Source organism: Ruditapes philippinarum, unplaced genomic scaffold (assembly GCF_026571515.1).
Source record: "Ruditapes philippinarum isolate M1 unplaced genomic scaffold, ASM2657151v2 ctg550_1_1_1_1, whole genome shotgun sequence".
Classification (NCBI taxonomy): Eukaryota; Metazoa; Mollusca; class Bivalvia; order Venerida; family Veneridae; genus Ruditapes; species Ruditapes philippinarum.
The window spans coordinates 429,699-454,348 of NW_026854566.1; the positions used below are offsets into that span (position 1 = coordinate 429,699).

The following is a 24,650-nucleotide window of genomic DNA, read 5'->3' on the forward strand; positions in this document are numbered from 1 at the left end:
CATGGATCCTGATCAGACTGCGTGGATGCGCAGGCTGGTCTGGATCCATGCTGGTCGCAAACCCATTATGTTAGTTTTGTTATGACGCAGCTCATATCTTCTTTTAAAAAAAACATTTATTCCTTTAGGACGAGGTCACAAATTCAATCCAACCCATCTGTGGTCTCAGAGAAATTATAGTATTTTCTTTTGTCACAAAACAACTAAAATTCTTTTAAGGTTTTATAATACTTCATTTTTATTGTTAACCATTATATTTCAATTTGATGCTTTGCATAAAAAAATAATTTTGTACTTTGTATAAATTAACTAAAAGGTATTTCATAATAGATATTCAGGAGGTATTCCATGCAGGCTGCAGTGGATTTCCTCACTTAATTGGGAAGAGACCTTAGCCACTTGAATTTGGGAAAAATTAGAGCTAAAAATTGCTAATTTGGGAAGCAAAAAAAAGGTGGTGTATAAAGTTCAGATTTTTGGTGAAACTACACGATTTTCAAGAAAATTTCAATTGGGAAGCTCTTACAGGCAAGGTGAAAAATCACTGTGGCTGGACAAAGTTTATATAATGTACTAAACTGAAAAATAGTTTAACATAAGTAATATTCAATCTCGAGTTTGCATTTATTTAATCTTTAATGGAAGAGTTTTTTTATATTTGAGCCGTGTCACGACAAAACCAACATAGTGCGTTTGCGACCAGCATGGATCCAGACCAGCCTGCGCATCCGCGCAGTCTGATCAGGATCCATGCTGTTCGCTTACTAACCCTTTTACAAGTCGAGAAACTGATAGCGAACAGCATGGATCCTGATCAGACTGTGCGGAAGTTTGCATTTATTTAATCTTTAATGGATAGTTTTTTTTATATTTATTATAGGTATTGAATTTAGATATATATAGAAAGTAAATAATGTACAAGATTATTTTATATCTTGATAAACTTTTTATTTGTGTTTGTTTTACAGTTAAAACATTTAATAAAATAATAAATCAGTTATCTGCAATTTTTATTTTTACTATAAAAGCAGGCTATTTGTTTGAACAAGGGAATCTAAAATTTCATAAACACTGTACTTTCAAAGCAACAAATCAGTATTAAACACAAAATCAAAACTACAGTACAACTTCAAACTGTCTGTCCTTTCTACAATATAAAGGCACATAGATCTAACATAAATACAGTCAAACCTGTATCAAAGTAGTTCATTGCACATTCTAGTAGAAAGAGTTACAATAATTTGATCAAATATGTCACTAAATATGACAAAATTTCCAGCCGTCAACATTAACAAGTGAATTACAAAAGGCATATCATAAGGGAAGAGCGATAACTTAACCAGTCAACAACAGTCTATTTTCAATTAAGAATTTAATAAAATTAACAGAACATTACAAAATCTTTTAGTTAGTGGCAGAGTGGTTAAGGTTGTTGACTTAAAACCACTTGCCCTTCATTACTGTATGATCAAAACCTGCCAGGGACTTTGGATTCTTTCATGTGAGGAAGCTATCCAGCTGGCTTACACATATGGAATGTCAGGTGCCCATAAATCCCCGAAATAATGCACCCAATGTCTTCCTCCACCAGTAAAGCTTGAAAATCGTCTATCTACTACGGGATTAATGCAACATAAAATCCGACCAAATGAAAATCTTATAAGTTCATGCAGTAAATAATGATACAGACCTCAGTAAGTAGCCATGGGTTGTCATCCACTAGCTGCCCCCAATTCACATCTTCCCTTACAATAGCAAACTTGTTCTTTATTGAAGCACCCTCTAGTGTATCATTTAACAGTTGCTTTCCTTTAGCCTCATATATTGCCTTAGCAGACATGGTTTATTGCTGCAAAAAAATATTACACAGTGTATAAAAATGTTTCTAACAATTATACCAATGAAAAAAAAAACAACAACAACGATTGAAGCTCATATTCTTCTAATAAAACATCTTATCAAACATACAGTCTTTAAATTGATAATGATTTATCCTCTTCTGTATCGCCCCACTTAAGATTTGCCATTAACTACATCATGCTCTAAATCATTGACTTTCAAGAATGTTTGGGTTAAAAAATTCATGTATGTATTCTTTCAGTTTTTCCAGACATTAAAATATTTTAGAAAAAAAACATAATTAGTTAGCATACAGCGACTTTTGGGTAAGGACTGGTCCCTTAATTGGCAATTCGCAATGTGATGCTAAAATCAGGATTTTTTAAAAAATTAAGACAACAACATATTTGTTTTATTTAGTTAGTTAGTTATTTAAATCACATATTAGATCATTTAGATCAATGTAACAATGTTTGAATGACACTTAATAACGCATTTGATATTAATAATTCCTACACTACAGATGTACATGCATGATATAGAATGCTTACATATGTAGCATTGGAAATTTTTTGGTTTGGATTTGAAGAATGTCTTTATTTACTTTTTTAATTGGGAATGATTAAGTATAGTAACTATATACGAAACATGTACTGTATCCCTTAACAGCAAACTTATCTATTATTTACAACACTGGCATTTACAAATGGTACGTAATAAGTAACTATCAGACAGTTGTTGACGATAAGTTTTTTTTTATCTCCAAATAATACTGAAAAAATCCAAATATATTTAAAATTTTAGCTAAACCATATTATATAAACTTTTCAAACAAAAATGAATTTATTTTATAGATATAAAGGAATGGTAGCTATCTTTTTATGTTATTGTATTCTATGCTATTCTAGTCCTCTATCTATCTTCCATTAATGTCAAACCCCTTGCAGGGACGTAGACATGGCTCTTATTGAATAGACTCCTTGGTTCTTTTACATGCCCAGTGTAAAGCACTGATACATGCGAGGATTGCCGTACACCTCTAGTACTCTAGGTAGGTGGGAAACACTGAAGTGTCTCTGAAAAAGAGAAACTGTCAGTGGTCTAACCACAACTACAATTCTAAGGAAATATATTCTTATTATTGTAGTGGAATCAAAAATATCATTCATTCAGGGTTCTCACTAGGACTTGAAAACATGGAGTCCATGGACTCCCAAGTCTGAAAAAGTTGGAGTCCAAAAGTGCGTCGAATTAATATGTTTACAGATTAGTCATATAATGCTCACAATAGCATTGCTGATATTTGGAATCTTCAAGAGACCTTCAAAGTTTAAAGTTATTCAAAAACTCTGAACTACATAGTATAATTATTGTTTTGTTGTTAATATTTATTATGGAACAATAAAATTATAATGCATCAACACGTGGAAATCATTGTTTTTTTCACACCAAATCAAATTTTATTCTGCTTAAATTATAAGTCCACTCTAAAGACAAAAAGTTTATATTTGTAAAAAAAAAAAAGACGTAAATGTATATAGCGAAATGAATAGGAAAATCATGTACAGCTTCACACAGTGTGTAAGAAATTCATCCGATCGACCATTATTTTAGCAAATATCTTCAAAGGGGGCATGTTGAAGATCGATATTTAAAGATTTAATGTTGATTAAATAACAAATTAACAATTCATTAACATGTCTTGCTTGGAAACTGCAAATTTTTGTGCCCTTTGAGAAATTTTAGGGTTTCTGGCGAATGTGAAATAGCCGATGTTCGGGATCAATTTTCGATAGAATCTAAATATCAAAGAAAAGCATATTGTGTATTTTGGTTTGTTGTCCTGGTATTTCGGCACAATATCTTAATTCTTAATACTCTTATAGAACGTTTTGGCAAGAATGAGAACTAAAGCAAAATTTTGCATAGAAATGCTGAAATTATTCCACATAATTCATAATTACACTCATTTGTAAACTTGAGAAAACAGTCTTTAAACTTGCGACATAAATAGTCAATAGCTAATCCTTTTGTCGGAAAAATTTGCTAATTTCCAATCAACTGTTGATCAAAGATGATTTTCACCTTGTGTTATATCTGGTAAATATGTACAGCGCGTGTACAGTATACATTAGTCTGATCTCTATTGATGATAATAATCGAAAGCGTTATCGCTGATTGGCTTATAAATCGCTTCACTGGTCGATGTGCATAGGACCGCCTAACTACAGACTGACACGCGCTGACATATTTGTGTATTTGTGGTTGTAAACAATAAGTAAAGTTTATGCGTCCCCAGGCAAAATTAAGTGTACGCGGAATCCTTGCTCTATAATATTTGCGTCCAGCTGTAATAAACATGCGTACCGGGACACCGAAATAAGCATCCCCGAGAACCCTGTCATTTATAAACTTTTAATATAAAAACGAATTTACTTTAAATAAAACACTGCATTAATCAGGTCTAGGATTTCATGATATTTATGGACTGTCCGTAAGTTTATGGATAGTCTAGAAATTTAAAGATTTTTCAATCCATAAATTTACAGATATTCAATATGAAATTTGCTTTTTTAGTTTTACACTTAAATCCGCAGCTTTTGCATACATGTGAACCCTACCGATTTGGGCGGTAGACTACCGATTTTGGCCAACTAAGACCCCCTACCGCTCGGGGTTTACAAACTACCGATATTTCATTTCAAAAGCAATAAAAATTTTACAACACAAGCGTTTCGGTAATCATAATCAGTGTAAACATTTATTGACTGGTTTACCGATATCGATTCGTTTTACCCATCCACAGTCTGTCTATTTCACTAAAAATGTAACACAGTCTAATTACCTTGACCTTGGTATCGGCAAATTTGTTTGTATATTGTCAGTTTTTCACAGCTTGACATCGGGGTTTATAATTGCTGATAACAGTAATTAGGCACACGCGAGGGAGACTAAAATCTGGTAAGTACCGTTTATTGTTAAACAAATACACTGTCAATTAATGCCAATTATGTTATTTTGAATGAAAATTGTTAATTGTCATTGGGATTAACACGCATCCACGACAGGTGTCTACAAAATGTAATAAGCTGTAAGGCTATGATTTACATCTAATTGGAAGGATCAATTTAAACTGTTTTAAATTATGAAATGATGAATAATATATTAGGTATGATAATTGATATTTTTTTCTGTTTCAGGGATCAGAATATACCATGGAAGCAATGCATTGGGTATGGGTCTGACAACGCTAGTGTCATGGTTGGCCGTCACAACTCTGTCCTATCTCGTATTCGTGAGAAGCAACCTGATGTGTCTGATATGGGCTGTGTATGCCATTTAGCCAACACTTGTGTACAGTGAAGTCAAAAAACATGTATGACATATAAAGACAGTTCTAATTGTGTAAAGTGTGTAAGTGAAAGTTGAGTAAATTACATAAACATCAAAACACAAGTGCAGTGGAAAAAAAACATGTATGTTTTATAAAGAAAGTTTTTTAATAATAAAATTGGGTTGTTAATTAGTTATCATGCAAAATAAAATGTTTTTAAAGAATTTGTACTTAATGCTTTTAATTATTGTGTGTTAAGACCTTCCTGTACGCAAAAAGTCCGGTTTCCAAAAATCTCCCTCCCAACAGACTCAATCTACCTACTTTTAGGGTCAAATCTCCCTACTTGGCACCAGAAAAAGTTCACATGTATGCTTTTGACAAGTTGTTTTATTGATTGTTTAAATTTACAAAGGTATTAATGGGGAGATAACAAGTTGTTTTATTGATTGTTTAAATTTACAAAGGTATTAATGCGGAGAGTTTCATCTTTTGAAATTTTTGTTAAGGACGTTTTCGGGAGTTTTCATATAGACATATAGGCAAAATTAAAACTGTTCAATAGAATTTCTTTAAACTTGGCATGTTGTTAGAATATGATAACAGAAACATTTTAAACGGAAAAAAAATTGGGGTCACCGTTCTCATTTTCGAGTTATCTGCCCTTGAATTGGACTTTTTCGTTAAACTCAAGGGCAGATAATTTAAAATGAAGGGAAACAATACACTTTTTTTTCTTATTTTCATGAAGTTTACCTACGTTTTAGTCGATATGCAAAATTTCAAGAAGGAATTTAGAGTGGATAGTTTTTTTCTCTCACTTCTTCTTTTAACCTGTGCATTTTTTATTAAAAAATGGCGGATTTTTTTACGAACTTAAAGTAAATTGCATGTTATTATGTATTGTCCTCAACAATAAAAAGAAAAACATAATCCAGAAGTAAAAACAAGATTTCATTTAAGTATGTATAAGTTATCTGCCCTTGAAATGACCTCAAATAAGTAGAAAATTCTGATTCAGGGGCAGATAACTCAAAAACTAGAACGGTGACCCTAAATTTTTTTTGCTTAAAATGTTTCTGTTATCATATTTTAACAACATGCAAAGTTTAAAGAAATTCTATTGAACAGTTTTCATTTTGCCTATATTAAAATTAATGAAGTGAAAATTGGAAGTCATCAAATAGTTCTGAATCTTACCTTAATCATATAGTACATAACCTTATTAATTTTAACCTGCGGTTTTGAATTTAAATGTAACTTCTACTATTTTCTTACTTCATGTCTGTTATTTACAGATACAAAAATCTGTAAAATTATGGATCGTCCAAAAATTTACAGACTGTCCGTAAATATGAACTTCTAGACCGGTTAATATTTTCTAATGACTAAAATTCAGCTAGACAAACTTTGACGTATAATGTCATGATTTAAATGAAAATACACTTCACATTCAAGAAGTAAAAACAAATTTACAGTCTATTTTTCCTTCAAACTATCTAATACCGAACAGGCATTCGGTTAGATAAAATAAAATATCACCCCACCCACATCTGTCACGAATGTAAACAAACACTAAAATAATTGAAAAATGTTAAAATTCGGTAATAACATACCAAATTAATTTGCAAAAATTAAATCCTTAAATGCAACGACCAAATAACTATGCAGCTTCACTATCGTGTATCTTTACACTAACTAAAATCACGCAATTTTGTTAACAAATTTCACGCGATTTGACAAGAAATATCACGCGTGGATCGTACGATGAACTCTGACCTATGTGTCTGCTCGATTAATATTTTATTGGTTTGACACACTGAATTGTTCGTAAAGGGAAATAATTAAATAGGTTTCACAGAACTAAATTATAAAGTTGCCATCTATTATAAATGTATTCAAAGTATATATGCAATGATTTACAGGCACTAAGGCATTTCTACAGGCATTTATAATTTACAGCAAAATAAACTAAAATAAAATCCAGCATATAAATACATTTTGAAATTGAAATATATAGGGGTTTTATTTTAATATACTAGTAGAGTTGAAATATAGAGCTGATACTTAGATAAACTTTTGACCTAGATTTATTTCAGATCACTGCTTGCATTGAATTAAGAAAATCATATTGAACGTAGTAATACAAGTATGATGTACCATCTAGCAAAAAACATACGAGTATATGTGTAATGTAAGTCAACATTTTAAGGTATTACCACCCTAATGGACACTATAAGGAACTAAAAAATTGACATCATAGGTCAGATATACCTTAAAGTACACCTGTATGCAAAATTTAAACAAAGTTTACCGTACGGAAATCAAGTTATGGCCACTTTTCTGAACTCAAGCTAGGATGTTAGGAGGGCCCTAGCTTTTTTTAGAAATGAGGAACCTTTAAATAATCTGCAATAACATTCTAATAAAAAAATATTTTCCCATTATTTTTTGGTAAAAAACAAATAGTTCCATTCCGCTAACAATACACATAAGCAAAATTATGGTTTCTACTTGAAATTTATGAAAACTGTATAAAAATGTTACCCTACCCCACCCATTTTTAACACGTGTCTGACCATTTTCCTACTTAGGGAGCCTAATTTAAAAAATTCTTAAAATTTACCCAAATGAGTGCCTGTTTTCAAAGTTTCCCTAAATTTTTAAAGAAGTATATTGGTTAATCTCGTAAAATATAAAATACATTTACCGTCTAGTTTTGATTTTATTACACTTTGAAAATATCAGGTACCATATTTATTACTAGATTTAGCATAATTTATCCAATAAATACCTATATAAATTAAAAAAAAAAAAAAAAATTAAACACTTTTTTTCTTTCCAAATGGGTCATGAGAGATACATACATAATGTTAAAAGAAAAAAAGAAAGGAAAAAAAAAGTTGACCTTTGTGGGGATTGAACCCACGGCCCTCATTTTCAATGTAGTTAACAGTAGTTCAAGCCTATTTGAATACTCTTCAAAGCGGAGGTAATGCATTAGGATGGTAATACCTTAAAATACAATGTACTTAGACTAAATATCAGTTACTATAAACAGAACTGTAATACCGAACTTAGCAACTCTGTTATGTGTGTGCCGTAAAAACTGAAGTAAAAAACTCGTCTATTGGTTCTATTTAAGTGTTTTATGTCCATTTTATTTTCCAAAATGCGATTTTTATACCACTGCATTCGTTTCAAATTCCCCAACTCGTAAATGCCAAAATATTGTATGTTATGGCGCCATTCATGAAAATCCTTAGTACTAAACATTTTGTATTTTATAGGTTTACGTCAGAAATTTATGTAATTCTGGCCAATCAAGTTTCTATAACATATCGCATGATTGCTGTTTGAACGTACAGAAATTCCATATGTCCCTTGCTCGAAAATCTTGAAGTGCTGTATTATCTCCCAATATAGTCCGTCACTGAAAAAGTGAAAATAAAGCCATTTGTAATTACAACAAAAAAGCCCCCCTCCCCATCCCCCCCCCAAAAAAAAAACAACAACAACAACAAATTACAACAACATGAAAACAAATAAAACACAAGAAATACATTTTTTCAAACCCACAAACATTGAGAGCTATTTTTCGAACGAATTAGAAAATAGTTGTTAGAGCAACAACATACTGGCACGACGTAACGTTTACTTCCTATTTATCATTTGACGGAAGACACCCTTCTGTCCAAAAGTGCTAGTATTTTGAGTTTATTATTAATATTGTTATTCTAACACTCACGTGATTTTGCCACTATAGACAAAGAAGGGGAAAAAACCATCTATCACCTATTGCGTTTTGGCAATTTAATACTCCAGATATACATGTAGTTATTTAGTATTTATATATAAGTTAAAATAACACTTTCTCCATCATCACACAATGTTTCACATTCAGAGTTATTTTCATGAGGTAATACGCAAACTCACATGTTCATTATCATATCATTATAAAACGCATGTTTGCCCTTTATTCAGAATGAAAATAACATTCAATTATGAGGTTTAATGTGCCTGCATGGATGTATTCACCAAAAGCACAAGGGAGTCACGGAGAAAACATTGCTTCCACCCAGTAAATACATGTAGACTAACCATTGTGCAACAAAAAGTTAAATGCATACTTTTAAAATGATAACTCACATTATTAATACCCTCTCTGTTAAAATAATACATGAAAATGCATTTTCTTACGGCAATTACTGTTCGATTTAAATTTTAAAAAACGCAAAAAGGTTTCACACAAAAAAACGAGAACAGCTATTGCTGATTGGTTTCTTACCAGTCGTAGCTTTTCGGCTTTCTCCGTAAACTTCGTAAATAAGGTATGCTAACGCTAAATATCTTCAAATTGAACATCACTAAATATTTTCTTTCTGCCGCAAACACAAATAAAGAGATACATGTATTTCCTTTAAACACACTTAGATATCGACATATCACAACTTTTGTCCGAGACATTTCAACTTCATGTTTGAAAGAAATGAATATTATGCTTTTAATTGCTGCATAAGAGCGTGATTTTAAAAATATCTTACTAATTTGCAGTCAACAGACATAACACTATGCGGCATCTACAATATGTCCATACTACGTGTTTGGCTGTTTACAGGGGTTCTACAGCGATTTCTAGGGATCCCTATGGTGTCCTTGTCCAGGAAGCACAAAGAAGGCCGATACTCGTTTGTCTAGTGCATGTTAGAAATCACCGTTGCTCGTTGTACTGAGGCAATGAGTGGTAATTATTAAGGTTGCAAATCCGTTGTGACGGACCAACACTCTAAAGGCATGCAAACGTTCTAACGATTAAAGGTTAGTTCGACAAGAATGTGTCAACAAAGGTTTTGATAAGACGTAATATGGGTCTAGATTACTAAATATAAAAATATACGTAAACTGAAATTACATGTATATCACTTACAAATATTCAATATTGTCATAATTTAAAATAAACGTTTTCATGACTTGTGACGTTTTATATCGAGCCCTAACTAAATTTTAACCATTAATATTTGACGTTTACTTGAACTAAAATTACATCTCTAACATTTTAAGTATGCTAGAATCAGTTAATACAGTATTCGTAAATTGAAGATTAACAATTAACAATAATTTTACCCTTAAACTAAAGTTAGGGGATTTTGTTTGTTTAATTGGGTTTTACGTCACACCGACACATTATAGGCCATATGGCGTCGTTCCAGCTTTACTGGTAGAGGAAGACCTCTGGTGCCCTTCCGTGTATTATTTCAGGCACGAACGGGCACCTGAGTAGAACCATCAACGTTCCGTAAGCTAGCTGAATAGCTTCCTCACATGAAAGAATCCAAAGTCCCTGTCGGGATTCAAACGGCGGTGAGGGGCAAGTGGTTTGAAGTAAACGACCTTAACCACTCGGCCACGGACGCCCTAGGTAGGGGACCACTAACATTCAATCACTTACAGTAAAATGTGCGGAACTGAAATTCATTAAATCACAAAAAATTCACATTAACGTCAAACGAAACTAATATTTTCTCATTGAGGGTAAACTGAAACAAAATCACTAATATGTGATAGGAACTCCACTAAGGTCATAAAGCTTAAAAAACATGACATTTTAACTTTAAGCGTACACTGAAACTAAATCATTAAACGTAATTGAAACGGAACCACTTACGTTTCTACATTAAAAAAAATCATAAATATATTTACATTAAAGGAACTCCACTGAGGTCCAAAAGCCTAAAACATAAAATTTGAATTTCTTACATTTATTGACTTGGTCACATTTATTCCCAGAAAGTATGATCAAGATATTTGGCTGGCGAGTTACTTTTAGGAAACTATAACATGACATTTTATATAAGAAGCTTTTAAGAAAAAAATCATTTATGGAGCATAATGGGTCTTTAAGCGACGGCTGAAAATATTTATATCATTATAGGTCAACTTAAACTATGTCATTAATATTTATACGTAAACTAAGAAAAATATTTGCGTAAAACGTTACAAATGTTTTTGTTTTTCATTCAATGTTTGTCGCTCCTGTTACAAGTTCAAGTTTTAAAAGGATATGAGAGGTGAAATTAGATTTACTTTTGATTTATCACAGAGCATAAAGCACGGATCAGACATGTTTGTGCCGACTTGTAAACTTTTATTAAAAAGACCCGTACAAGTTACACCGATAAGAACGCCCAGATAACCCCTGATTTAGTAAAATATCAGAATTACTAGGGTACGTACAATAAGCGGGGATTTGTTATCTATTTATGTACTCTAGTCAGAATGGAAACCGATAAATACAAATATCAATGGCTTGTTTTGTAACGAAATTAACCCAACGAAAAAAAAGTGATGACATTGTATGGAGCTTTTGTAAACATTGTTCTTACTTTTTGCAAAAGCTAATGCATAGATGATATATGGAATAAGGATTTTAAAATGATGGGGCTCTAAGGCAAATGGAGATAAAGATAGGGAGTTAAAACAGGTGGGATATTATTTTACTTAGTTTTACTAAATTATAAATTTATTTAAGCCTTTTCTTATTCTTATGATTATTAATCTTTGGTCACATGCTATATCCACAGATGAAGCTCGGGTACTTGGCACACTGTATAGTTTTCTATACTGTCTATATAATATAGATTAATATGAATTACAATTATATATAGAATATATAAGCATTACAAATATAGAAAATAATGAAACAGCTTGTCAAGTGCTTTCTATATCATTTTCGATTATTGCATCCAATTATAAATCAATGAGTGTAAATGTAAACAAAGAGTTTTTAATATCATTTTTTAAGTCAATTTTAGATTTCTGATATGTAAACAATGAAGAAAATGAAGATAAAGTATGTTCTTTATAAAGGATTTATATTTGTTTTTAGAGATAATTCTAAAGATATCAGATTTAATGATGATAAATTTGACTCACTATTTGCACCATAGATAACTAAACAAAAGCAAATTGATAAAATATCTTTAGGTAGGACAGTGATTAATATAAAGTGAAATCTATATTTCACTGGAGGAAAGGTAAACTTTTTTTCTCCGATTAGAAGAAAAATATAAGGAGAAAATAGTGTTGAGCGAATATTTATTTGGATAACTACAGTCGTACATTATCGGGGAAAACTAAGTTTTAAACAAAGTGATATGACTAATATCTCATTGTTATATCGAAAATTATTACCACAGGTTATTATACATAAGATGAAAAAGTTTACGTCCAGTTATGATAACAAAGTAAACAAAGTTTTGACAGATTTGGGACTATGGTGGCTGGTTGCGGCCATTTCAAACCCGCGAGAAACTTTATCGTGTCGCAGGCAACTTACAATTCTGCAAGTGTTTTCGCGGGGGACTATAAACCTCGATATTTTATAACAATTGTTGGAAACAGTAAGGAACATTTTGACTCCAGTGGCCGTTAGTGTGCATGGTTAGATTACATTTTATCCCTCGTTTGTCTATAAAAGATCGAGAGACAGAAAGAAATCCGCGACATATTTGTGCAAGTATTGTAGAAATTCTAAAAAAGGTCGAGGGGAAAAATAAAGGCGGCGACTTTTTGTTCCCAAACAACGGTCTCATAAAATATCTCGGCGAGTGATAGCAATTTTCAGGCGCATGTTTTTTACAAGAGACATTTTCCATCATAAAAGTCAATGCTTAATGCTCAAACTCGACTTTATACAAGGTATACACCAAAACAAAATATCGCGGATTATTATGGACGCAATCGGCTTCCTAAAGTAGGCATATGATTGCGTGGACTAGGCACCTACTATATATATATGTAGACAGAAAATGTTGCTGTTTCCGTCGTTAAACTAGACTTTTAACGACAGAAGTGTGACATAAAAAATCAGTCGTTTCTAAAAGCCGCGACATTTTAAACAATTTCGACATATTATATCGCGGTTTAAAAAGTTTCCCGCGACATTTTTTAAACTGACGGTAAAATTCCTCGCTGTTTTAAAATGGACGCTTCCGGTCACCATACGGGACAAATAATACTCGGTACAGTTTTTATGTGTTTGATTGATATAAACTAATTAAAGCTAATAAACAGACGACATTTACGTAATACGGTACCATAAAAGGAAATGTCTAAAAAATAAAAAGTTTTCTGAATAGCACCATATGTTCTACCAATCATTTACGACAATTACCTTTACTGTTCCTGTACTATGTAGCCCTTTTAACTTGCAGTATTACAATATATTTATGACCATATTGCCTTCCGATGACAATTTACATCATTTCGATTTTTTCATGTACCACGTTTTTATAATCCCATTGACAAAAGTTTGGTGCACGTAAATTCCATGTAACAGATGGGCATTATAATGATTTTATACGCTGAAGATCAATGCCAACCATGTCTTTAACATGATGTTTATAATCTGTTTTAAGGAACTGCGAGAAAAACTAAATCAAAAAGATAAACGATTAATCAAACCATTTTTACTATATAGATAGATGAACTTCTTTTTCTATGTTTTCATTTAGGGAATTAAAAAAGTATTATATACGTGGCACAAAATTTCTCCTCCGAATAATAACGAGTGGGGAAGTTTAAAACGAGTACACCATGAGACTGATTATGTGATTTGTTTAATAAGATAAAATTAAATGATTGATACAATTATTTTTAAACAGGATCTGAAAGTGACTTTTCATCTCGTGTTTTTAAAGAACAGTTTTGGAAAGATAGCGGATTTTAATAATATGAATACAATGATGTAAAGTGATAATTATCTGGGCTTACAATATTAGGATGAATTTTGCCATGCAAATAACTGATTGAATGAAGGAACGCGTTTTATAATTGTTTACGGGTTCATGTTTATGTTGACCATTTTATTACGAATCATTCTGTTTTGAATTTTAAACAAAATCACCTCAACTTTGGTAAGAAAAGATTTGTTTCTTAATGAGAAAAATATCAATTTCAGGACTTTAATCGAACAATCGGATTTTATCAAACATGATTCCGTCGAGATATTTAAAGCGACTTTTCGCTAGGCTTATAGCTGCCGCGATTTTCTTCTCTTTGGTTATTTTTGTATTTAATTCTGTGATAGACGACGGGAATGATTCTAAAAGTGATTTACAAATTAATAATAAAGATAAAAAAGATTTAAGAGATTTTATAAAGGACCGTAAAATTAGTGAAAATATTGATAAAAATAAAGATATAAAAGACAAATCAGCTCATGAATCTCAAAGTATGAATGGTGCCATCGATGCTGATCATAAAGAAAGCAATGACGGTAAAAACGAAAACAACGAAGAGCAAAATGAACATATAGAAGACAATAAGAGAGTTAGACAGGAGGAAAGTAAAACTGAACATGGTGTTGAAGACGAGGGACAAGGAGATGAGGGGAAAGAAGACGAAGGCAAAAAGAAAACAACAGATCGTCGATCAAAAGATGCAAACCTTGAAGAAGCAAAAGCAGAAAAAGATGGCCGTGCTCAGATAGAGCCACCAAAAGATAAAAATCAACAGCCCCATCCGGATGGGCCAGGTACGTTTATACCATTGTTTTCTTTTGTTTATAAATTCATTCGTCTCTTAGACACGATCTGAGATACATAAAATTTTACTGTACGACATTTACTCATATACTGGTATCTGTCCAGGAAGAATCAGAATATGATAAATACTACCTCAGGGAACTGAGATCACTTACCTCTAAATGCCATCTCTTTCTTGATCCACGTGAAATCATTATAAGGGCCGAAGAGAGTATTTTGACATGTTGAAAATTAAGAAATTAATAAAGATGTTTTCATAGCAAGGTTATATTACAAAGCAATATAACACACTGCAATAGTACGTACGTCCTGTTTGTTTCGTTATCTTTTTGGGCATTTTGGTATATTTCCCATTAAGTGCATTTCTTCCTTTCAATATAGATAATTGGCCAGGGCACAAAGCTTAGCATTATATGATACGATTAAAACAGCTTTTACAGAACATTGTTCATCGCGACATTTTTTTTGTCTGTGTTATTTTGGTGCTGTCAATTTCTTTTATCAAACTTTCTTGATACGAATCACCATGGCTTCATGGATTTCTTTTTTTAACAGCTGTAGACATGATATGTATAAGTGTACCATTATTTGTTTATACATGTATATACAATCTAGAAACAAATGTATAGACTTTATATCCCTTGAATTCTCAAAAAATCATCATTTGGTTCGCCCGTCAAGTCTAGAATCATACTTTGAAGCCCATGGAATGGTACGCTAGTGCCATACGGAGGGCTCTATGATCACTACTTTATGGACACATTTGTTTCTATATTCTATATATAAACTAATAATGGTACAGCTTAATCATATCCTGAAAAATTGTAAAATTCGTCGTTTTGGGCAAACTGTAGGATAAGTTTTTAACTTTTGAACATTTTGCTATGACAAAGAAGCAGACATGAAAGAGAAGCGAAAGGGAAACGAAATATAATTAATGTAAATAACATCTTTAATGACTTCATTTGCACACTATGAACTTTGGATTTAAAACATAAAAATGGTTACTTTTACATAACTTTTCTGATTTTTATTTAGGAGAAAATGGACAAGGTGTTGAAATAGACGTTTCTAAACTTACCAAAGAACAGAAGAAGGATTACGACAAAGGTTGGGGTGATAACGCCTTCAACCGATACGCTAGTGACATGATTTCACTTCACAGAAGTCTTCCTGATGTTAGAGATCCAGAGTAAGTTATTAGGGGTAAATGTTTAAAATTAGGAAAGAAAATGGCATACATGTAGTTAGGTAAAAAGAATTTATTACTAAAGTACAGACCACTAACAGAATAACTGCCATTTAAGATTGCAAATGAGAATTTAAGAACACATTTTCGTAATATATTGAAGAAGAAACAATTTTTGTTAAAGAATGTATTACGACTTAACTTTGTTTTTAAATTAGATTTCAGCATTTTTTTATGCGCATTGCACTGCGATTACTGAAATTTTTAATAGGAACATTTGTTATTGTATATTTTGAACTTAATTGTAAACGCGTTATATTAATGTAAGAACTAGCGCCCTTAATTACTTAAATAGCATGTGCATGTAAATCTGTAATTAGGGTCTTTAAAATATGCCCAGACCATTCTATTTGAAAGACCCTGCTGTAATGAAATATCTGTCCGCCATTTTGTTTTTATTTTATTTGGAGTACAACAATGATGGTACCCGTTTATGTGTTTCCCTTTAACCAAAATATTAAAATTTCTATGTACATTATATTTGTAAGATCTAAATCGATGGATTTCTCGTTTTGAATTTAAAAAAAAGTTCAATATATACGCATTGTTCGTTACAGATGTAAGAAGCTCGATTACGGAAAGAACTTGCCAAGCGCATGCGTAATAGTTATATTCCACAACGAAGCTTGGAGTGTATTACTCCGCACAGTGCATAGTATTTTTGACAGGTCACCTGAAGAAAATCTGAAACAAATTATTCTGGTTGACGATTTCTCAGATTTTGGTACGTGTGTTTTTTTTTTTTAATTTTACCAGATTACATTTAAGTTTAATGACATTGCTTAAAGGGGGCACATCCCCCTTCTGGCAACCCCCTGATGTATCTTTTGGTTGGGGGGCCGCGCCGAAAAAGAGGTCACTTTTTTAACAACATTTCTCAAACAAAAACAAGTGTTTGGGGCCTAAATAAGGCATTTTTTCATCATTTGAGACACCAAAAAGGGGGGGGGGGTGAAAAAGGCGTTAAAAGGCGTGTATATGAAGTAATGGGTTAAGTTTAATGACATTGCTTAGTTATTATTATTTGGAATAGCTTCAAGACAAAGTATATACATATTTTTAAATCCATTATATTTTGCCATGGCATATTATTCCAAAGCCATATTACTATTGCAAATATTTTATTCAAATGTCATATTTTCACTGCACAAAACATCGAATTTGTCGCTTGAATGATACGAAAAGCACATGTATATGTCAGTAAGTAAAATATGTAATTTACCAGAGATGTAGTGATATCTATGTCTCTGATTTTATAAATGAGTAATATGTTAACATTGGATGTATATTAAGAAAATAATGTTTACGGGTTGATAAGTTATACCAGTATTTGAAAAAAAAACAACAACAAAAAACCAACAAAAACAGGAATTAATGTATATTAGCAAGTCTTTATTTGTTTCATCAATGACCTGTCATTATCATTTCATTGAGTATTATAGTCACTTATATCTAATTATTTTAGGTGTTGGGAAATACCATATCTTGGTGTGTTTTTAAATCATGTGCACTCTTCGTGATTTATACCAATATTTAATGGCAGAAAATATTCCTTATTTTCCTAGATCACTTGAAAGAACCCCTGCAGGAGTATGTTGACAAGATTGATAAACTTTCATTGGTCAGAGCAACTGAACGGTCTGGGCTTATTCGAGCGCGTATTATGGGTTTTGAACACTGCACCGCACAAGTTTCCGTGTTTTTAGACTCCCACTGTGAAGTAACCGAGGGTAAGACTTGCATACTTGATAGAATATAATATACACTATTACCCTAACTAAACAGGAAGGATAACTCGTATAGATTAATATGACTATTAATTGAAGTTGTTTCCCTTTATGATGTTCTGCAAGACGCTTTAAATGCCTTAATCCTGTACTTCGTCATATTTGGACTATAAAAGTACAATAATAAATCACGTTAAAATATTGTAAATATACATGTAATTCAGTTCTGAATATCCTTTTTGGCATTTAATCTCTATTTGTTTTATGTAATTATTTTTTTCCATTCTTATTTTTATATAGCGCTAGTACTTAAAGTATACATGTATACATATACATGTATATGTGTGCCTCTAGTTTAGATTAGTTTTCAAGAACTTTTTCATCATTATGTCTGTGTAACTAATCCACGGGGGAGGAACTGTTACACGGAAGATGGAGTTCTTATGATAACTTGTCAGGAGTTCTTCTGATAACTGTCAAATTTAATAAATTTCTTAAAGGTATCAATTTTTGCAATAGAGACGTAGACAATTCTATGACAACGAAGAATGTCTTTGGTAACAGATGTGGGTCACCTTAAGATTCAAGCCGGTGATCGACCTCATTACTTTTTTATTAAATACATGTACACTATAGCAAGATTTACATCCTTATTGAATTGTAAAAAAACGCTAAAACGTGCCGTTACTTAGCACAAGAAACACACTGGCAGTTAGAAAAACTCTGGGACATATTCAGAGTAATCAGAAGAACGATAGCACGTGTGCAAAAATCGCCATTTATTCATTTTGTTCCGAAATGACGGAAATTGCCGAAATGGTGCATTTTGCTTGAATATAAGTCTTCTTTTAAATTCATAAATGATTCTTATTTGTTCCTGTATGCCTAATAATGTCCTACACCTTAACCTTTGTCAAGACACAACTACCTATAGCTGCACAAGCCTAATTGTTCATATTTAAAAATATTTCTCGTGTAAATAACGAAGACCTATATATATCTTAAAATAACAATTTTATAGTGAATAATACTAAAATTAGGTAACATTTACTTACATGATTTACAGAAACATGCGTGGATTCAATTATTTTGAGATTTGGATATCAACTTTCTAAGCCAGTTTTCAGGGGTCCTACACTCTTATACCACACTTGAGGAAGATTAATTCCTATTGTTTTTTTTTCTTTGATGTCATGTTAATACACAGTTTATAAGCTTTTTCTCTTTCTTATAACAATTCTATTCTTAGAATTTAATAAATAATTATTTTTTATAAATAATTTATGACATCTTCCGCTTTGTTTTTTAAGCTTTGAAAATGACAATCCCAGAAGTCATTTTCAAGAGAAATGTCAAGGGTTCACTTAAAAGTTCAGCTTTCAGAAGATCAATCTCTTAAAGAATAGGAAATGAAGTCATTAATGAGAGATAGAGTTACTCTAAAATAACAGTTTGTCGAAACCCATTTCGCACAGTCTTTCATCTCTATAAATGTTTCTATATCTTCCTCTTTTTAAATCTAACATATGATTTGTTTTTTATTTTTTTTATTGAAATGGGTCATTTCGAACAGACTTTTAGTGTAGATACTTAGTTTCTTGCTTTCTAGGCTGGCTAGAACCTTTGCTATTTAGAATTCAGCAGAATGAGACTAACGTTCTGGTTCCCGTCATTGACACCATCAATGCCAGTACTTTTAAGTACCAGTATTCTCCCGGTTCACCGCTTGAGCCTCCAAATATCTACGTCGGTGGGTTTAAATGGACCCTGACATTCACTTGGCATTCTATACCTGAACGTGAAAAACAGAGGCTTGAAAGCATACGAACTTCACCTATCAGGTAAAATAACAAAATGGCGGATATGTTTACATCCGAAAACCTGCACTGTAACCGGAACAATCACAGGGGGCCACACAGTGTTTGGATGGTATATACTGCTTGATGTTGACCTTAAAATGAGATTTTAGTCATAACCTTATAATAATTATGTATATAAATATAGTCTATATTTATATACATATTATAAGGTTATGACTAAAATCTCATTTTAAGGTCAACATCAAGCAGTATATACCATCCAAACACTGTGTGGGCCCCCGTTGGGAACAATAATTTTGCTTATCCTAAATTTGTACAAATAGGGCTACTAAATTTCTGTATATCAATATACATGTACTCGTATACTGTATTATTCCTATTCATATTTTCCTTTTTCTTTCTTAAAATGTTTGACTTCTAGTGCATAGTTAATTAAGGAACATACTAAACAATATTAAACTTATCACGAAGTTCATGTATGTAAAAAGGGTGATACCCGAAAAATGGTGATACATGTTCAAGACAAATGAAATTTGCCGATGCTGTTGCTTACGAGGGTTATCTTAAAGGCGCATTATGCCTCAGAAACGCTTTTATTAATATATTTCTCAAAGGCTTTTTATTTTTGGTGTTCAATTCCAGTTTCCAAAATGATATTCATCGGCAAGTTACCTGAACCATCTTTTCTATCCGTCGCCTCTTGTACAATTATAGTGATGAAGTATGTTGTTTGGAAGGCAAAATACTACTTTGTTTACATTTCGCCACTTTTATGACAAATAATTTCACTTTCAGTACTATTAATTCAGACGGATAAACATCTTATAGATAATTATTTTATAAAACCCATGTTTTCTCTTTCTAGATAATAAAATATTTATTCGTTTCTAAGACATAATGTGCCTTTAAACACGGATTTTAACAGTATGAAAGCTATACAACAGCATCATTTTGTGTATATTATTCCATGGTTATGGGGCTTAGATCTTGTAGGTTCCTTGATACGTGTAGTTTGCACTTGCTGCTTTACCCATTTTATCTAGGCTTAGTAAACATTTCTATATTATCTGGTGCTCAGATCTGTTTTGCTTCTTCCTCCAATTCAATATAATAATGTTTTGAGTTTGCAAAATATATTCTCCATTATCTGTTCAATATAAACGGACATTATCTACTTCAATTCGACTGGGTTCAAAATGAAATGACAGCTAAAGTGATGGTTATTATCAATGTATTGTTTAATTGGTTTTGTTCCTTTTTATATTGTCCTATATAGGCTGGCTCCCTCCTTTGTTATACAGGATAAAGGAAAATTATACTAATGTGCTGGTTCCCGTCATAGATGTAATCGATGATAGTACATTTAAATACAATGGTGTGAGCGGTGGGGGAATCAGATCTGTATATGTCGGAGGCTTTGATTGGGGCCTCTTATTTAACTGGCATCCAATACCCGAAAAGGAATTAAAACGTATTGATAGTAAAGCTTATCTCCCCGTAAGGTAAGACGCCATTTGCATGCTGACAGCTTTAACATAACCAATTTATTCCAGAAAATAGGAATTTTAAAATTAAAATGAACATTCCGCTAATTTTCTTAATTAGTTATGGTTGAATGATATTTCACTGAATTTAGACGTTTTTTTTAAAGATAAGCTATTGTATTTGATATGAAATAATAATAATAACATAATAGATAAAAAATGGAAAATTAGGAAATTATTATTAACTTACCTGCTTTACTATAATCGTGTTTTAAATATTTTATAAAATTCATATTCCTTCAATCAATTAAACTATTATGCCACATGGTATTATCGAATTATTTAAATGACAATTTTTTGTAATAGATCTCCCACAATGGCCGGCGGATTGTTTGCAATTTCCAGCGAATACTTCCGGAAACTTGGCACCTACGACAGTGGTATGGATATCTGGGGCGGGGAAAATCTCGAGCTTTCGTTTAAAACGTGGATGTGTGGTGGAACTCTTGAGACAATCCCTTGCTCTCATGTCGGTCACGTGTTCAGAAAAAGAAGTCCTTACAAATGGGGAGTGCGCAATGCCCTTCAAAGAAACCTCGTGCGCTTGGCGGAAGTTTGGTTGGATGATTATAAAGAATACTACTATATGAGGATAAATCATAATTTGGTATGATCTGAATGTTTGAATAAGTGTTTTATTGGGGGACGTTAGAAAAATAGGAAAAAGAAATAACATTATCTGTTTGAACATTACCTTGAATGATCAGAATTTGCCTGTCAAACTAAGAACATGATTTTATTACATGAAATATCGACACTATGGGTGATTTTTTTCTAATGTTATAAGATGCTATTTCATATCTTATATTTGAATGCGGCTGCCTGGTGCTCATAACTAAATAGCATAAATAAATGGCAAAATGCTGTAGAATACATTTCATTGTAAGTTCAAGTGTACTTGATTATTAGAAGCATATTTATCATGATCATTTGCTTATACGTCGTGTAAAATTGTAACAAAAACTAATCAGCTTTACATAATTTATTTTCTTGCGTCATATTCCTGGCGTCATGAAAGAGAACACATGGCTGCACATCGCAAAAAAAAAAATAATTCATGAAACACAATTAAAATATCGAACTTTTGTTTATTTCAGAATATTTCACAAGTGAGCATTACCTATTGTATTTTCACTCATAAGGTTCTGTGTGAAATATAAATGTATATTTCGATCTCATTCAGACAAACACATAATATATTCGTTATACTCGTACATTTGCCAGGGGGACTTCGGAGATGTCAGTGAAAGAAAGGCACTAAGAGAAAAACTGCAATGTAAAAACTTTACATGGTATCTCGACAACATTTATCCCGAACTTTTCGTGCCGGGTAATTCTATTGGTTCAGGGGAGGTAAGTCCTTTACAGACATATTGTCTTCCTTGTCTGATTGACTACATACACGTAGTTTGTTTGTTTTCACTTGCCTCCAATATTACATTGAATATTAAATTTGTTTTCCAAACTGGTAGCCTTAATTTAGACGACTTTCACTGGAGCTCAAAATAAAGTTCAACAAAAAACACACCTGGCAGATGGCGAGGTTATAAGTTACTATAAACAAAAATCATAAACGATTGTTTCTTTAATGAATAATAAAAAAATTCTAGACAATAAAAAAGCTGCGTTATTGCTACGTCTTAATGTGCTAAAAATTCTAAATTTTAACATCTGCAGAACCTCTTGGACTTATTAAATACATTGCCTTTCAGGCTTTAAATGTGGCCTCGTGCTTTTGCAGGTGTAATAGCACGAAAAAATAATGCATTAACTCTCTGTAAAAAATAGACATGTGGAATCTTAATTCGAGTTTCCAAATTGATATCAAAATGTGTAAAAAGTTTATAATATTGATATATAAGAAATGTATAAAATGTAAGCGGCAAATGCAAGCTTCTTTAGATCTAAACGACATTTTGATGTTTTGTTATATAAAATTGTTTTGCAAATGTGAAATGTCTGTGCTTATTTTAGATTCGGAATAAAGATCGATCTATGTGTATAGACGCCAATACTGACACAGAAAGCGCAAGAAGCCAACCGGTGTCTGTTTACCCATGTCACGGCCAAGGCGGGAATCAGGTAAAGAAGAAGGATGAAATATTATTACATAATCAAAATTTTAAAATGAGCACATTGTGGTTTCCTCGTCTGTTTCATTCAAGTTAGCCAGGGCGTTTTCTTCTTTTTTCTCTTTATAAAGTCATGATACTAGTAGAATATGTGTTTTGTTACTTTGCCTTTCATTTTTAGTCATTTTGCAACTTTGTAATTATCAAAGCTCCCGCATTTTTTCAGTTCGTGATAAAGATATATATTTTAGCATAGTTAAACTCATGAGAATATTTATAAATGCACTTATCTTTTTCGTACATATTTATCTGTTTTATATTTTAAAAAAGTTTTGGTTGCTAAGCGCCGACAACGAGTTCAGACGTGACGAATACTGCTGGGATACACCAGACGGTGTACAGGTCAAAATATACGGTTGTCATGGGGGCAAAGGTCATCAAGAATTTTTTTATAGAAGCGTAAGTGAAAGAAAATCGTCAATAATATAAGTGACAAAATGGTTACATTAAAACTGAACCATTCTGAAACCAGTATATAAAATTATGTCTTACACATAAGGCAAATACTTCTTTTCATTTTATGCTTTAATTGAAACTAATTAAATCACTTGCTTTTAATATGACATTGAATCTATAAATCTGGTTTTCCATCTAATGGTAGCCTCGTTTTCAGACGGCTTTTGTAAGAGCTCAAGAAATAAATTCAATAATGAAAATAAGGTGGCGATAATATTACAATGCATAATGTATCTTTAGGTAGATCTATTGCTCGTAGTTGGTCGATGACTTAATTAAATTTACACATATTTTTTCAGGATGGCACCATATATAATCCAAATTTCCAGAAGTGTGTAGAGATGACATATGATTCTCAGGGTCTACAACTCGCTGTCTGTGATAATAAGCCACGCCAGATATGGCAAATGAGTAGAAACCCACCAAAAGGGCCTAAGAGAGGAAAACAAGCCTAAAATATATGACTTTTATATTCAAAACAGCTAATTTCATCATACATAAATATCATTTTATGATTCATATACATATTATTTAAAAGTCAGTATTAATAAAAGATTAGGACAAAGATCAACAAACCTACAAGTATTAAGTTGTTAATGGATATATGAACTGTTGTAAAATTGTCTTGTGACTTTATTGGCCTTGATTTTTGTTCACTTTGTTGTGTCAAAGAGAAATAAGAGTGTTTTTGAAGTTCATTGCTGAGCTTCACCGACCGAGCATATAATGTACATATTATTATCCTTTTTATGTTATAAAAAACAAATACAAAAAATATGGTAAAAAGTAGGAAAACATTACACGTAATTTCATTGCCTTTAGAAGTAATGCTTACTTCGCACAAAGTTAAAAGAAATGCTTTTAAGAGAGCCCTTTTCATAAACTTAGACGTTAGCCACCAGACCAAGCTTCAATGCATATTTTTATAATTTAAAAACAGTTATAAAGCGTCTGAAATCGTGCTGTTCACCACATGTGGTTATGACACTAAATATCAAATCTTT

General features: G+C 32.0%; 2 protein-coding genes across 4 annotated transcripts in view; one reads left to right on the plus strand and one right to left on the minus strand.

Annotated features, from left to right (window-relative positions):
- The window catches only part of LOC132740487 (ATP-citrate synthase-like), a 47,877-nt gene extending 40,923 nt beyond the window's left edge, over window positions 1-6,954 (minus strand). The window contains exons 1-2 of the mRNA XM_060728399.1: window positions 6,790-6,954; window positions 1,691-1,849 (exon numbers count right to left, since the gene is read on the minus strand). Of these exons, the coding sequence (XP_060584382.1) occupies window positions 1,691-1,840 (150 nt within the window). The 5' untranslated portion in view covers window positions 1,841-1,849; window positions 6,790-6,954. The remainder of the gene's footprint in view (window positions 1-1,690; window positions 1,850-6,789) is intronic.
- A 4,441-nt stretch (window positions 6,955-11,395) lies between these two features.
- Window positions 11,396-24,364, plus strand: LOC132740488 (polypeptide N-acetylgalactosaminyltransferase 5-like). 3 transcript variants are annotated; one of them, XM_060728400.1, is made up of 11 exons: window positions 11,396-11,654; window positions 13,837-14,708; window positions 15,757-15,910; window positions 16,525-16,691; window positions 17,533-17,697; window positions 20,791-21,016; window positions 21,365-21,665; window positions 22,283-22,411; window positions 23,033-23,140; window positions 23,461-23,589; window positions 23,946-24,364. In XM_060728400.1, exons 2-11 carry the CDS (start codon window positions 14,165-14,167, stop codon window positions 24,099-24,101), a joined length of 2,079 nt encoding a protein of 692 aa, XP_060584383.1. In that variant the 5' UTR covers window positions 11,396-11,654; window positions 13,837-14,164; the 3' UTR covers window positions 24,102-24,364. The 3 variants fall into 3 exon arrangements, with proteins under 3 accessions (XP_060584383.1, XP_060584385.1, XP_060584384.1); XM_060728402.1 differs by having other exon boundaries at window positions 14,133-14,708; XM_060728401.1 differs by lacking the exon at window positions 11,396-11,654 and having other exon boundaries at window positions 13,601-14,708.
- The last annotated feature ends 286 nt before the right edge of the window (window positions 24,365-24,650 follow it).

What these genes read in the sequence shown, in the direction of transcription:
- LOC132740488 (XM_060728400.1), top strand. Translation starts at nt 14,165, where the DNA reads ATGATTCCGTCGAGATATTTAAAGCGACTTTTCGCTAGGCTTATAGCT. An exon ending in GCCCCATCCGGATGGGCCAG is followed by an intron (nt 14,709 to 15,756) that starts GTACGTTTATAC and finishes ATTTTTATTTAG; the next exon opens with GAGAAAATGGACAAGGTGTT. An exon ending in ATTCTATTGGTTCAGGGGAG is followed by an intron (nt 22,412 to 23,032) that starts GTAAGTCCTTTA and finishes TGCTTATTTTAG; the next exon opens with ATTCGGAATAAAGATCGATC.